The following is a 17146-nucleotide window of genomic DNA, read 5'->3' on the forward strand; positions in this document are numbered from 1 at the left end:
AAGGAAAAAATCTCACGCTTTAATAGTCTTTTCATTGCATACATTCATTGCCATGGAGTGCTATATGTATTATATTAAAAAACTACTACTACTATTACTAGGATGACATCACACTACTTAAAGGACTCCCAACAATAGACTACATCCTAGCTAGAACTCTACATAAAAATACTTGTTAAAGAAAACTCCTAGAACAATATTGTACTACTAATTACCTAAATGGAAAGACACTCGCTAGGTACTTTTGAAAGTACTATTTACCCATGATTTCCAACACATATCAACTTCCACACATGTGCCACAATCCGTCAATTCCTGTTTTAGTCATTAGGAAAACAAGGAAAATACCAGTTAGTTGCGATAGTATGTCTAGGAAACAACTAAGTCCTAACAATGTGCCCGTCACCACATCACTTGGCCTGACTGAATCCAAACCGCCCAGTGGAGTCATGATGCACTGAACCATGACAAGTGAGGGTCTTGGCTCTCTCAACTTGCCATGGTCCAATAATCGAGTTAGTCTCTTCATCAATTGCGCCACACGTGGTGAGAAATGGGCTTTAAGAAAATGACAAGTGGTGTTTATTCAGCTGCCCACTTGATGGGTGGTCCGATTAGTCTCTTCATCAAGCATCATACACTGTAGGAGTACCAAAAATTACAGCCCACAAAAAGAGGGGGCTACATGCACTTACAGAGCAAGCTAATGACAATCACGAGCAAGCTACTCGCATCAATATTTTAAAATGAAGAAAATGCTCCCAAGGAGCGCCTCCAAATTACCTAAGGGCCCTTAGTTTGGTCCAAATCCCCTCCCATGTCCTAAAATCGAGGGATTAGGCTCCAAATAACTATTGCATCACTTCAAGCTGGATTTGAAAGGAATGGGAATTGCAATTTGAGGGCTACTTAGTCACTTTGAATGGTAGGTGGTGGCTACAATCTTCTTATTACCACTCCATTTAACTCAAAGGTCCAAAATTCAATTTAGTTGTGCATCCCAATACACCCCAATCTCTTTGAATTGACATGTTGTGAAAAAGTCCCTTTTCTAATAATATTTGAATCTTTATTGAACCATAGATGGTGTTTTTTTTGTCAATCCTTAAGGACAGGTCAGCACTTGGAACCATTCAGCCAGCCTTACTGTTGGATCTTAATCGTCCAATCAATGGAGTTCTTCTAGTTGGATGTGAATTGCCTCCCTTTTTAGTTGTTGCTGTCTTTTTACTTTTGCCAGTGGCGCCCACCATATGTTCTGTGATATTAAGGTCGGCCTTGTATGTTTGGCTACAATTTAGGAGTACTTCTACGGGGGTTTTCCTGTAATCCTCACCGCCAGTTGTAAGTGGCAGAGATAAGGTAAAAAAAAGACTGATAGTTTTTCACCAAACACCGATTTTTTTTTTTTTTCCCAGTATGTCTAAACCACCATAGATGGGATTTTTTGTTTTGTTTTTTGTTTTTTTTTTTTTGCTTTTTTGTTTTTGCTTTGGGTATATTTTAGGACTGATATTGTGTGAAGTTGAATTGGCTTATAGTTCTTTGTCGTGAATTGGAATATGGGAATTTAAGTCAACATACTAATTATTTTCACAAATGAGTGCCTTCTTTCTTTGATCTAATTTACCGCCCCCCCCCACACACACACATTTCTCAATCTCTCTCCCATCTGTCTCACGCTCAAACTCTCTATCACCCATTTCTCTCTCTTGCTCAAACTCTCTCTCAATTGAACTTGCTATTGGATCCTCAGAGAAGGAGAAGAAGAATCACTTGGATTGCGGGGGATGTATCTCTGAGATCACCTTAAAGAGAATCCCCGAGAGAGAAAAGGGAGCTCTTTGAAGGGAAGAATAGAGGTGGTCTCAGAGGAGGGAAGCATTGCCACCAAGAAAGCTACAAGTCTAGGAGAAGATCTACTTTTAGCCATCGGATCTGGAGACCCATGATCTTGATAGGGGAGGTGATGCGAGAATCGAAGAGGGGAGAAGGTTGGGGTAAGACGAAAAAGGAAAAGGAAAGGTTGGTTATGCCGGAGAATCTAATTGCTCATGGGGCAGAACGAGGAGGGATAGGTTATTGTTCTAAAGAAAAAGAAGGTTAGGTTTGAGCATCAGGGTCCCTTGCTAAGAGATTTTCTGACACTGTTGAGAGCAGTGTTTTAAATAGCGGTAGCGTGTTGTGTAGCGTTCAACCCTCTGTAGCGTGTAGCGAAATAGCATAGCGTGTAGCATAAGCTACACAATACTTCTATTTTTTAATTAAAAAAATATGATAAATCCACCCCTTCACGCACACCATAGAAAACAATGCACATCCACACATACGCACACCACAGTGGGCCCCACGTGGGCCACACCATAGAAAACAATGCAAATCCACCCCTTCACACACCTCAGTGGGCCCCACGTGGGCCATACCACAGAAAACAATCTATATCTGCAGAGATATTGAAAAAGAAATGAAAAAAATTATAAGGAACAAAAAAACGCATAGTAACCGACATTTTAAACAGGAAAAAAATGAGAAAAAAACTCAAAATACCAAGTTACTTTCATTGTACATTGAAAAAAATTCAAAAAAAAGGAACGAGCGTACCTATTTTTGTCTCAAGATGAGATTGAATTAATGAAAACTGTAAAAGTTGAAGCTCCACAGCCAATCGGAATCGAAATAGGTGAAATCCGATTTCTCCGTCATTTCTTCTCCATTGTTGATGAAACTGCACCAAATGGACCTCCTTGTAGTCTCCAACAATCGGCCAAAGAAGCCCATTTAAAGGCTTTTCGATCTCAAGATTGAAGAGAGGGGAGAGGAAGTTGTGTCGGCTTAGGTTTGGAAGGGGTTTCGAATACCCTGTTCGATAGGTTTTTTTATTTATTATAAAGTTACTTAAGTTGCTTGTGTTGTGAGTTCACCACTGTTTTCAGCAATGATAAAACAAAAAAAAATATAGTACAGAGTAGCGCACGCTACCTGCGCTACATGCTATGTGTCCGTAGCGTACGCTATGACCCGCTATGCTACGAGCGCTATTTGGTGTGCTACGTAGCGTACGCCACTGCTACGCTACGAGCGCTACTTAATACACTGGTTGAGAGATTTTTGGGAACCTAGAGGGAGGAGTAGTTCCACAGTTTTCGGGCGGGGCAGGAAAGTTATGGAGGTTATGATTCTTCAGGATAGAAAGACGAAGTCATTCCAAGGAAGTGGAGGTGGAGGTGGAGGTGGAGCTGGTGCAGGAGCAAGCAATTGACATGATTCATAGCTAGGTCTTCAAAGGGATGGAGATACTGGTGCCAAAGGCTCACTATGGCCCTGACATGGCAGTTGAAGCTGGAGTCCAAAAGGGAATATTTGAGCAGGGGAGAGTTAGGCCTACAAGATGGGGAGATTAGGGTGTAGGCGTAGGGAAGGCTAGGGCTTAGGGAGTTAGCAGGAAGAATGTTGGGGTAAAAGGTAGGGGTGAGGAGCCGGTGGACAAGGGGAAACGAAAAGGGGTATGGGTAGTAAAGTCTTTTGTTGAAGCTGCAGTTGAAGAGAAGAAAGGGGAGGAAGTAGTTTCGAAGGCCTTGAACAACATTCGGAGCTCTCAAGAAGTCGTGGATGAATGGGCTTGGAAGGAAGAGGTGGAGGGGGTCACGGTGGTGGTCAACCTAGCAATGCTACAGAGAGCTTGAGAACAATTGAAGCATACTCTCTTCATCATCATAAGAGCCGGTGCTACATTAACAGAAGTACGGACCTAGTTCGAAACATGTTGTCAGCTCTGGGAAGATGACTGTATAATCAAACTAGTGGCAGAGGTGGAGTTGTGGGTATCTGTTCGAATGGAGGATAACATCAGTTGGATAATCTCTGTGGGGATGCTATTTAAAGATGGGCCAATCATGGAGGTCCATAGGTGGGAGGAGAAGTCTCTATTTGATGAGGTGAAATCATGGTACCTATTATGGGTTATATCGTTGGGAATCTAGGTTAATGACATCTTTGAGGCCGTAGGATCGTGCTTGGGACTTGGGAGAGGTTACGACTATTGACTCCCTGACTGCAAATGGAGATGAAATTTGTGCAACTGGGGTTTGTGTAAGGAGACAAATGATAGCAGTGGATCCCAAGTCAATGGTGGTATGGATAGGAGGAGAGAAAATAGAAGTAGGGGTGATGAGAGAGTTGAGTTGGGGGGTCCCTCGTAGATGGGGAGAAGAATGGAAGCGCAGTGATGGGTGTTTGGGGCGGCGTTGGGTGGTTAGGGAGGTGGGAAGGTTCGTTGGAGACATGAGGGGTAGAGGAGGGGAGGTATGCGCGCTCTCTCTTGAGTACATGTAGAGAGAGGCAAAGTGGGTCAGTAAGAAGGAATTGCAGAGGAAGGTGGACCGTCCACGTGCCCATCTTTTGTTGGGTGTTACAGTGGTATCAAGCAATGGTGTCAAAACGCACATGCAATCGCATGTAACAGGCCTGTGTTGTTCGCATATGCAATTGCACAGGCTCGTTTCCTCCTTTTTTTTTTTTTTTTTTTTTTTGTGAAAAAATTATTAAAAAAATAGTGAAAAATTGAAAAAATTCTAAAAAATTCGGAAAAACTATGAGAAATTAGTACAAGTGATTAGATTGGGTTCTTTTTGTAGTTTGAGTGTTTGAGAATTGAGACCATTAGACCATCTATAAGTTATATTATACTTAATTACTTATATTATATATAACAAAACAATCAACAAGTTACACTAAGAGAGACTTAATTATTAAAATCTTCGAACATAGAAATTTTATTGACTACTTGAACAACTTACAAAGTTACAAGTGACAACTTATTGACTTATAAATTTAAAATCTAAAAATAAACATATTAATAACATAGGCTACTATACACATTGATCCCCTTGCCATTGCGGCACCTGATCACCACCATCATTGTCGTCATCAGAGTTGTCTCCTTCTTCGATGTATACTTCTTATGTTTCTTTAGTTGACACTATAAAGGTTCTAAACTCGGATTTCTTTGAATGCAACCTTGTGAATCGGGTAGACTGGACGAAAGAAATTACACCCAATGTGTTTTTTTAAATGTTATGGAGTAGAAGGACATGTTTGTACATAAAGACCTTGATTCTTCTAGCCTTAGTAATTAGCCATACATGGGGACTAAAATAAATGGGTTTTCTTTATAAGAAGGTGACCGACGGCTATATAGGAGGTTGCGTTGTCCGTGATAACTTGGACAACATATTCCTCTCCCACTTCCTTCCTCAATTGTACTATCTAACAATTTAAACAAATAGTTGGCCATGTGAGAATGGGTTGATCCATCCATCAGCCATTGGAGTACAATCATGTTTTCCATGCCTCTTTATATTCAACAATGAAGCTTCTAACATAACCAACCTCGGTTTTGAGATGTTTCTCTCACTTTATGATATGAAGGAGGCTCAAGTCTATGTCCAATTTGACCTATTGCTTCCACAATAACCGTGAAACTCTTTAACTTAATAGTGTTGAAAGTAACACCGGCTTGGTATAACCACATATCAATGTGCTGAATTGTGGTCTCTTTATCCTTATTCTTGTATTGGTTTTCAAGTGTTGTTTGAGCGGGTCTTTTTCCTTTGCCCATTTGGTTAACCACATCCACGGGATGTGGTCTACATCACCTATCTATTGGTCCATGCCCATGAGCTCTTTTGGTGGCCAGTGGTCTAGAGTGTCTGGTCGATGTAGGGGAGGTAGGTTGATCCATATCAACAACAATATTTATATTTTCATAGGTTTCGTTTTCCATAAACTCTTCTCAAAGTATGTCACTATCATGCTCTCTTCTGGCATGTTTGTTTATGTAGTTCATGACTTCCTTTCGGATTTTTGTAGTAATGTTGGGATATGCTCTTGTATTTGATCCTGGCATGTGTGCAAGGTGTTATTTGTGTAGTGTAATGCCACCGACACTTATAAACCCACAAAGTTCACACACCACGAGTCTTTTTGGTAGCATTACGATAGTGCCTTTGTTTCCAACTCGGCTCATTTGACTTGGGTTTCAAAGAAGAAGATCGGGAAGAAGCTATGATGAGAGAGAGAGAGAGAGAGAGAGAGAGAGAGAGAGAGAGAGAGAGAGAGAGAGAGAGAGAGAGAGAGAGTCACACCTACACACTTACACTTGTAGTTGTAGGGAAAGAGAGAGAGAGAGAGTGACTCTTCTTGAATCTTGAATCTTGAACTTGTAACTTGTAGTTGTAGCTTTGCCACCCTTGATCTACACTTGTAAGTTGTGAGTTGTAACTTCTAACTTGTAAATATTGTCACTTGGCTCCTCTCTTGAAAAAAAGACTTCAAAGATATTATGAAGATATGAAATGAGAGATACAATTACTACAAAACTAGAGATTAGAGAGAGTAAGCAAGAGAGAAAAGAATAAGTATGAATTCATTGATTTCAAATCAAGATACTTGGACAAAAGAAGAATGAATGAGAGAGAGAGAGAGAGAGAGAGAGAGAGAGAGAGAGAGAGAACAAAGAATGAATCAATGAATGGGATTATGATTTATAGGAGAATGAGTGAGATAGATATTAAGATTTAAGAGGGGATTATGATTTATAGGAGAATGAGTGAGATAGATATTAAGATTTAAGAGTCTAAGACTAAGAGAGAATGAATGCATGAGATAATGAGAGAGAGAGAGAGAGAGAGAGAGAGAGAGAGAGAGAGAGAGAGAGAGAGAGAGAGAGAGAGAGAGAGAGAGAGAACAAAGAATGAATCAATGAATGGGATTATGATTTATAGGAGAATGAGTGAGATAGATATTAAGATTTAAGAGTCTAAGACTAAGAGAGAATGAATGCATGAGATAATGTGAGAGAGAGAGAGAGAGAGAGAGAAACTTGGAAGAGTAAACTTAAAATTTGGTTTAAACTTCAATCATGAAAGAGAAAATGGGAAATGAATAGTAAATTGTAAAAGAGAGAGATTATGATTTGTAGAGAGATAAGAGTAATGGAGAAAGAGTGCGAGATGGCACAAAATCGTATGCGATGGCATATTTTCAGGATTGCTTATGCCACCATCATGACATATGCTATCCACTCCATCCAAATCGCATATGTGCATATGTGATCGCATTTGACAGCATTAATAACGGGTACAATAGGCAGGAACTAAATTCACACAGTCGAATGGGAGGGAGGCTCCGGTTATGGAGAGATTGGACAAATTTATGTTATCCGTTGATTGGGTAGACAAATTTCCATTAGCGACGGTGTGCGGTCTCCCCGTACCTATATCTAACCATAAACCTTTTTTAATGGAAGTTGATGAGGATAGTTGGGGGCCCAAGCCCTTTAGACTTAAACTTACGTGGTTGGAAATGGAGGGGTGATGTAGGGACATGTGATGACCTAACCCTAGATGCATGTGTAATCAGGTTAAAGAATGTTCAAATAAATACACCAATTAACTAAGCGTTTCCAATCAAAGGGATTAGGTAAATCTCAACACAAAGATGAGGTCATTCCATCAGGATCATGCCCCTTAGCATAAGATCACGTAAACAGTAAAAAGGGAGGACCTAGGGATATGAGGATATCCCAGATCTAGCATAAGTCAGTCCACGGTTAAGTTTGGATCTGATTCTACTGACTAACCATCTCTCTTTTCCATTCAAACTAGAAATGAGATATTCAGAGAGGAACGAAAGGGGTGAAGAATGAAGGGTTCGAGATGAAGAAAGTACAGGTCCTTTTATCGTTAAAAGAAAAGGAGGATGATTCTTATCTTTTCCTGCACCTCAAAGATATAGAAAGAAGGAAACTTGAAATCGGGGTGGAATCCTCAACACCCAAGGGCCAATCCTGAAACCCTAATATCTTGAATAAAGAGGATGAAAAGATACGAATTTCTATTCATTCAATAATAATGAAAATAGGGTTTCTCACAATGTATATATAAGCTATATAAAAAATAAAAGTGCACTAAAGCCCCTGGAAACAAGAAAAATACAAAAAAAGACGAAAAAACAAAGAAAGTGCAATAAAGCCCCTGAAACAAGAAAAAAGAACAAAAACACCTAAAACTAAAACACCCGTGTGGTAGGGTGTGAAATATGACCCATGGATCTATGGTCAGAGTGCGGTCATGCCGCTCCTGCACTCGAGCGTGTCAGAAAATGGGTCCGATAGACCCAACGTCCATCCACATCAACTCCTCCGCTCTGGTACTTTGTCGACGATGCCTCCTCCTCTGGTACACTCTAAAGGGTGCATCATTGATGTCCCCATCAAGGAGTTTGTTGATCTTATAAAAAGTTGGTGGCAACCTTTTCAAGCAACAGGTACAACTAGTTTATGTTTGGCTTAGAAGCTCAAGTTTCTTAAGGAGAAGCTAAATGATTGGAAGGAGGCCGTAAGCTGCAGAATTGAAAAGGCTAGAAAGCATTCTTTGGGAGTTAAATGAATTAGATGTCAAGGAAGAAGGGGCCGCCCTTTCTATAGATGATCGAAATAGATGTTTGGTCTTATCGGTAGAATACTCCAAATATCTCAAAGAAGAAGAGATTATGTGGAGAGAAAGGTTGAGGGCTTCATGGCTAAAAGAAGATTATAAGAACACTAGTTTTTTTCATGGTATTGCTAGTGCAAGGGCATGGAATAATAGGATAAGTAGTTTAGTGGTTGATGGTCGGAGGATAGAAGATAAAGAACGAGTATGTTCAGCTATAGTACAATTTTACTCCAAAATATTAACTAGCGAAGGGTGGAGGAGACCCTTGTTGGACAACCTGCCTTTCCAACAACTCACGAGTGAGGAAAGCGGTTCTCTCAAAAAGTTATGATTGGTAGAATAAATTAGACTTGCCTTAGACTCCTTGGGTAGAGATAAGGCCCCAGGTCCAGACAATTTCCCTATGACATTTTATCAGGTTTTTTGGGAAGTGCTGAAGAAAGTTCTAGTGGAATTTGTTAAAGATTTTTGTGAGAAAAGTCGGCTTACAAAAGGTATGGGGGCCTCCTTTATTGCTATTTTCCCCAAGAAGAACGGAGCAGAGGCGCTTATGGATTTTCGTCCTATAAGCTTGATAGGCAGTCCTTGTAAAATATTTTTTTGAAAGATATTTTTTGCAAAATATAGGCGAAGATCTTTGCATCCAGATTCAGATTGGTGTGGTAGATAGGTAGATCCTTCACAGTGCTTTGATTACACTCGAATGTATAGATTTGAGACACGAAGAAGGCAAGAAAGGAGTGGTATGCAAACTGTATATTGAGAAGGCTTACTATCACATCGATTGGGGTTTCCTCGAGTGTATGTTGAAATGAATAGGATGTGGAAGAAAATGGATTAGGTGTATGCAAGAATGTGTGTCATCGACATGCTTTTCATTTCTGGTAAATGACTCTCCAAAAGGGTTCTTTAAAGCTTCTCGAGGATTAAGGCAAGGGGATCTGTTATTAGCTTTCCTGCTTGTGGTGGTAGCAAAGCTTTGAGTAGAATGCTTGCCAAAGGTTAAGAAGCAAGTATCATCTGTGGCTTTTAGCGTATATAAGACAACCCAATTATCTCATTTACAATTTGCTGATGATACATTGTTATTTAGTGAGGTAGAGGTTTTTATGGTGGACAGTGTTCGAAATATCGATACTATCGGCCTATATATCGGCCAATATTATCGTTATAGGCCCCCAGCGAGACAAAACCCGTCCGATAACATTGGGAAGATACAAAAAATCTCAAAATCCAGATATCGCATGATATATCGTCGCTATTCTGCTATATTTCATCGATATCGCCAATACATCGTGCGATATCGCACGATTCCTCCTCCATTATTTTCGGAAATCGACAAACAGACTCATTATTCGGGAAAAAAAATCTTTCAACAAGTAGATTTCGGTACCTGTAGAGGAGATCGCCTTGTATTTGAAGGGCCATTCGAATCGTAGCAACAAAATCTCTGATTTGGGAGAGATTTGGGCGAAATCCATTGAAATCCAAAGAAATCGCGAAATCCAGAGAAATTCTCGTCGAAATCCAGAGATATTCTCGGTGAAACGATGGATTTGGTAGAGATTTTAGGGTTCCGGAACGCCGGAATCCTCTCTCCTTCGAAAAAAAAGGGCTCCGAGCCCTTTTTACGGGATGTAGATGGGCTGGCGTACCGCACACCACTGACGTGGATGATGTGTTGACGTCACCAAGTTCTGTAGGTCCCATCATGAGGTATATGTTATATCCAAACCGTTCGTCCAGTTGGCGAGCTCATCGTAAGGGTTGAGCCAAAAAATAAGACAGATCCAAAGATCAAGCGGACCACACTAGAAAAAGTAGCGGGATATTGAACGTCTACCATTGAAACCCTTTCGGGGGTCACAAAAGTTTTGGATCGTATGATATTTTTTTTCCTCTTCATCAAGGTCTTTGTGACCTCATGAACAGATTGGATGGAAAAAAACGTCATGGTGGACCGTACGAATGTTATAACGGTGAGAATCATTGTCGTCATTGCGATTTGTGGTGTGGTCCAATTGAGGTTTGGATGTGACTCATTTTTGGGCCCATGATCTAAAATGATCTCTCCAAATGGATGAACGGTGTGGATATAATAAATACATTATTGTGGAGCCATGTAACTCTGATCTCCTTTGAACTGTTTTTACAACTGGAGGTGGCGCGCTACTTTGCATGAAGTTCATGCGCTGGAAACTTAGGTGGGGTCCACTGCGATGTTTGTGAGAAATCCACTCCGTCCATCTGTTTTTTGAGCGCATTTTAAGACATAGGGCCGAAAAATGAGCCGGATCCAAGACTCAAGTGGGCTGAAAACGTGAGGACTGAAGGTCCATAGTTGAAATATTCGGGGGGCCACAAGTTTTGAATTAGTCTAATATTTGAGTTTTCAATTCATCCCAGTTGTAATGATGTTATGAACGGTATGGATGGAATGTAAACATCACCGTCGACTCAGGAAGGTTTCAACTGTAAGAATTTACCTACCCACCTTTTTCTTTAGTGCGGCCCACTTGAGTCTTGGATCCTGCTCAATTTTTGCCTCAAGTCTTCAAATAAGCTCACAAAACTGATGGATGGGGTAGATTTCTCACAAACATCACGATGTGCCCCACTCCTGCGAAAGGATTTAGTAGGAAATCCACGTCCCATCTTCACACGACACATACCCATACCCCGCTGATGTGTGGTACACCAGCCAATCCACACCCTCCATCTATTTTCATAAGTAATTTTAAGGTATGAGCCCAAAAAGGAGACATATGTAAGATCAAGTGTACCACACCACAAGAAAATGCGGTGGCAATGATGTCCACCATTGAAGCTTTTTAGGGCCCACCGTTATGTTTATTTGTCATCCAATCTATTCATGAGGTTGGACAAACCTGGATGGGAAAACATAAATATTAGCTTTATCCAAAAAATTTATAGCCCTAAAAAAGTTTAATGGTGATCATTCAATGACCACTATTTTGTGTGGTGTGGTCCACCTCAGATTTTGATCTGCCTTATTTTTCAAGCCATGCCCTAAAATGATATGTTAAAATGAATTTCAATTGAGGTTTGGATATGACTCATTTTCATACATATATTTATACATTTATAAATGGTATGCATCATATTTAAATATATTTACCTTAGCTTAAACAGATAACGCATAACTTAGTACGTTATACAAAGGAAATTTATTATGTGCACTTCTTTTTTGATATTTTATAATTTAAAAGTGTGTATTAAGGTCTTTTTAAATAATCTCTGAAGTTTCTTAAAAAAATTCAACCATTTTGCTAATGTTTCCCCATGTTTCCTAAAAAATGCAATAAATTATGCAATACAAATGATATATCCCATGCGATAACCGATACGTATCTGTATCCCAAGGTTGCGATACATTGCACGATACCGATATTTCGAACATTGATGGTGGATAACTTAAGAAATATTTTGTGAAGAAGTATTGGGACTAAGGATAAACATTAGGAAAAGTGAGATGTTGGGCATTAGGTTATCCAAAGAAGAAGCTTCTATCTTTGCAGGCATCTTTGGATGTGGAGTTGGCTCCTTCCCTTCCTCTTACTTGGGACCTTGCTCTGGGAAACCAACGAAACGCTTATGGAAGGTGATTGAGAGGTTCAAGACGAAGCTATCTTAGTGGAAAAGTCGACACTTTTCACTGGTGGGACGTATCACTCTTATCAAAGCGGCCCTTTCCAATCTTCCCCTTATTTTATGTCCTTGTACAAATGCCCGAAGTCAGTTTTGGATAGAATAGAAAAGCTGCATCGGGATTTCTTGTGGCAAGGGGCGGAAGAGAAGCATAAATTTCATCAGCTTAAGTGGGAAGATGTTTGCAAGCCAATAGTTGATGGGGGTGCATGTTCTCTCTCCTAGGAAAGTGGCAATGGAGATTCAAGGTTGAAGAGGGGAAGCTGTGGAGGGAACTTGGGAGATTAAGTCATCCTACTACTATCGAGCTTTGAGTATCTGGAAGGCTATCGACTTGGTAGCTCCTATACTCAAACTAGGCTTGGTATTCTCACTTGGAGATGGGGATAGAATCCATTTTTGGGAGGATCCATAGTGTGGGAATAGAACATTGGAATTGGAATTCTCGTTATTGGCAAGACTCACTCTTAGGAAGAACATGCTAGTGGCAAGTTGTTTCTCCTTCACCAGTGTTGGTGGTGTGGTGGTGTCCCCCATGTTGTAGAGAGTTAGGTGATAAGGAAGCGGAGGAATATGCTAGCTAATTGGAGAAGCTCCACAACATTCATCTCAATTTGGCTTCAAAGGATTCCTTGGCATGGAGCACATTATCGTCTGGTAAAATTTCTGTCAACTCTTTCTATGTGATGCTATGGAATTTGTTGAATACAAGTAGACAGGTCTTCTTCCATGATTTTTGGTTCTACGGGGCTTCCCCCTAAGGTGGCATCTATTGTTTGGTTGGTTGGGCAGAAACATATGTTAACTAAAGATAATCTTTAGAAAAGATCAATGATTTTCCCCAACATGTGTCTCCTATGCAAGGGTGGTGCTGAGTCTATAGATCATCTATTCATTCATTGCTCATTTGTGCGGCGATTGTGGTCCACCTTCTTACAGATCTTTGGCGTGGTATGGATGATTCCATTGTTAGTGGATGGCCTGCTTTGGATGTGGCACGTAATTCTATTTTCCGAGGAGAAGTTAGTGTTCTGGCATCTTCTTTTGCTTGCCGTGCTTTGGAATATGTAGGGGGAACACAATAGGCGGTGCTTTCTTGACAAACAAGGTCCGTGGGAGGAGATAGTGTGGAAAGTTAAGAGCGATGTCATAGAATGGGCTTCAGGGATTCAAAACGCAAATGCTCATGATGTTTCTTCTTTGTTTGGGACGTAGTACCATTCTACTGTTTGGGATGTAACACCTTGTATATTTTTTGTTGCTTTGATATTTTTCAAGCAATCTTTCAATAAATCAGATGAGATCCTAGATCTATTATCCTTCAAAAGAAAAGAGAGAGGATCTTTTTGCATATTCCGGCAACTGTTTTGTACTAATCCTTAGGTGCAGATTTTTGTAACATAGGATCACAATTTCAAGAAAATAAGGTAATTTGAATTCAGTACAGCACTTTCTTCAATATCTCCATATCACTTGGCTTATGAAATAGCATTTTTACTTGAAATTGGCAGTGAAAGCTCGATGGCATTTTTTATACTTTAATTTTTGAGTAAATGGATTATCAATTTCCATGTTTTTGATTGATAAGCAGAATTTACTAAGAGCAATTCAAAAAGGTATAAAATACAGCAACGATGGGTTAAGCGGACAAACACGCATGTCCTAAAAGAATACCTGACCTTTCATAGAAATCTTCTGTCTTATGGCCCGGGACTCCTTTAATGTGTTTTTCCCAACAACTCTACTCCTTACCCTATATCTATCACCTGACAAGGATTTTCACCAGATTTTCACCAATTTGTCAAAACATGTGTTGTTTGACTCCTTGCAAATGGGCCAAAGTGCAGCAATAAAACTCAGTTGCCAAAGAATGTTTCCCTTTTGGCCTGGCCTTCTTGAAATCAGTATTCAGCACAGGCCTCAACTATGCCTACTGAACTGATTCAAGCACCACCTCCACACCTCAGCAGCAAAGGGGTAGTGAATGAAGAAGTGGTCCACACATTCCCCATTCCGCAAGCACAGGTAACATGCAACCATGATTAAATGTATATATACCCAAGGTTGTTGATTGTTAGCAGCTTGTCGCAAATCATTACCCACTTAAATAATATTACTCACGGGGGCAGATGGAATTTCATGGACATGCCATTGGACAGATAATATATTTCCATTAGTGAGCATGCTTTTCTTTGATATCTATATATTGCTTCATTTATGAAAATTTGGTGTATCTGCTATTGAAATTCATATTGAAATGGAAATTGCTCTCTCCAAATATAGTGAATGCTTGAAAGTTTCTCACTTGATATCGTTACTTGCATCATTACTGGGAAGAAAAATGTCTGAAGTTTAACTTGTTACATTAACCAAACTTGCATTCTTCTTTACTTATTGCATTAACCAAACTTGCTCTTCTTCTTCTTCTTCTTCTTCTTCTCTCTCTCTCTCTCTCTCTCTCTCTCTCTCTCTCTCTCTCTTTTTAACTATTATTATTATTATTTTTTAATTTTTTAACTACGGTTTTTTTTTTTTTTTTTTAAATATCAAGCAGGTTGGAGCTATAGTTATAACCTGTTATAAAGTAAATGGCAGATGAAAGCTATCTGAAAACATGGGTCTCAGACAAATTGATCTCGCTGATGGGTTACTCGCAGCCTGCAGTTGTCAAGTTTGTTATTGGGTTATGTTAGTATTGAGATCTCTTATTCATTAGAACTTGGTACTAAAAGTAACATTATCAAATAATACAACGGAATGGTTATTGTGAATATGTTGCCACCTTGCAGCCAAGACATCATCTTCGCCTGCTGATGTCGTAGGCAAGCTTGTAGAGTATGGATTTTCTTCATCTGCAGAAACACGCTTGTTTGCTGAAGAGATTTTTGCTCGAGTGCCGCGTAAAGCTTCTGGTTTAAATGTAAGTTCATCATCATTATCATCTTAGCTTTTCTTCCAACAGTTTGGGTTGGCTTTTAAATTGACTGGCACAAGTTTTACTATCGGCTGCCTCCAAACATCAACCTTTCTCAAGTACTTGGAGTTGACACAACAAAAGCTCATGTTCACACCACTCACAAGCTGACACGTTCTCACCTATTATTGATTCCCAGCCCAGCTATTGCATCATGCCCCAAAGGCGAGCATGCAAAGTCAGGTCTTGGAGGGGCAGTTGCCAGGCAAACTGCTAAGCATGAAGCACCCGCACACATAAAATCTTCTTTTTGAGTAGTTGGCTGCAGAAAATAGCAGTGGCCCACTGAAATCTGATAGCTAACATGGCTCGCATGCCAACTCAGTTTGGTCCCACAGTTGATCTTAGGACAATTATCGTGCTGACCATGGAGGGGAATTTGCCAACCAATGATGTCTAGCGCATGCAGTGCATATGAGTCCCCAAAAGACAAGCAGCCATTAACACATGAATGTACCATGATCAAACCAAAATTGAGAGGGACATGCTCAAGTAAATGGCTGTCAGGAAAAACAGGGAGCCCGTTGGACATGTTTACCAAACATCACTCACATGCCAACGCAATCATGCCCAACACTACACTTTAACTAGAGCTGGGCATCGGACCGAGTCGGATCGGATTGGGTCCAACTCGATTCGGTCCGAAATCTACATGGGTTGACCCGAACTCGATCCGATCCGGGACCGAGTCCGGGACATCTGAATCAAGCCGATCCGATGCACGATTGGCCTGACCCGAACCGAGTCCGACTTAGTCAGGGAAACCGAGTCGGATCGGGTTGGGTTTATGGGTCAAATTATGAGGTATGTGTTATATCCAAACCGTCCATCCATTTGGAGAGCTCGTCTTAAGGCTTGAGCTGAAAAATAAGAAAGATCTAAAGATCAGTTGGACCACACTGCAAAAAACAGTTGAGGATTTAACGTTTACCATTGAAACCTTTTTGGAGATCACGGAAGTTTCGTAACAATATGAAATTTGTTTTTCCTATTCACCCATGTATTTTTAGCCTTAAGAGCAGATTAGATGGAAAATAAATGTTATGGTGGGGCCCCTATAACTTTGATCTCATTTGAGCTGTTCGTACAACTCGGAGCTCGAGGCGCATCGGGGCTCGTCTTTGCACGACACTTATCTACGCTAGCTGTATCACTGGCATGTCTCACAAGAAATCGGGTTAATTGTCGCTTGCCTTATCTATCAAGAGGTCCTTGGAGCCATCATCTCATTTCTCCAGATATAACTCTACCCCAACTCCAAAATCCTACACACGCCCGCCTATACAAAAAGGCTTGAATACATTGTTGAGATCCAAGCTGTGAAAAGATGGGGCCCACTTTGAAGATTACCTGTCTCCGTAATCGTTGTCATCTAGTTGCTAAGGGACTACATATGCACGTTGGATATGGAGATGGTGCAGCCTTTAGCCGTTCATTTCTTACAAACACGTGTGGCCAATCATATGAGTGACCAACATCATTTCTTGGTGGAGCTTATCTACATGGTGGGCCTATCCGTTGCATGGCTTGGATAATCCCATCCTCTCAAAAATGTACGAACGGGTATGAAGGCACGCTTGTGGGGTTAGGAAACACAGTAACGTGATGCAAACTCAACCCCACCAAGCAGTGATCACATGCATATTGCATGTGAACTTGCACATACAGCCCCATCTTTTCCTGCAGGATGTGTGTTTTTTTGGGAAAATCTGATCCGTTGTAAAGATGAGCCACACCTCGATGATCATCTACTAGAAAAATCAGGCCCACAGAACGTTAAGATAGGGCACACCTAGACCCAAAACATAAGCCACCCATTGGCCATGACACCATAAGCCGCTTGGTCAGAAGATCAATCTAATTTCAACCCCGTTTGATGATCTCCATGGACCTACTTTTACGGTTTGGATGAGTAAAATAAAAAATATTTAAAAAAAATATATACTTAATAATAGATCCGGATCGGATCGGATCCAGTCGGATCAGATTCCGGATCGGATCGGTCCGG

The 17146-nt window shown here is 40.5% G+C and overlaps 1 protein-coding gene across 2 annotated transcripts in view; it reads left to right on the forward strand.

The window, feature by feature from the left end:
* LOC131219276 (pre-mRNA-splicing factor ATP-dependent RNA helicase DEAH1-like) overlaps positions 1–17146 on the forward strand; it is a 95767-nt gene that overhangs the window by 2002 nt on the left and 76619 nt on the right. For both annotated transcript variants that reach the window (XM_058214337.1, XM_058214338.1), the window contains exons 2-3: positions 14719–14852; positions 14954–15084. In XM_058214337.1, the coding sequence (XP_058070320.1) occupies positions 14753–14852; positions 14954–15084 (231 nt within the window). In that variant the 5' untranslated portion in view covers positions 14719–14752. The remainder of the gene's footprint in view (positions 1–14718; positions 14853–14953; positions 15085–17146) is intronic.

This window comes from Magnolia sinica, chromosome 11 (genome assembly GCF_029962835.1).
Source record: "Magnolia sinica isolate HGM2019 chromosome 11, MsV1, whole genome shotgun sequence".
NCBI lineage: Eukaryota > Viridiplantae > Streptophyta > Magnoliopsida > Magnoliales > Magnoliaceae > Magnolia > Magnolia sinica.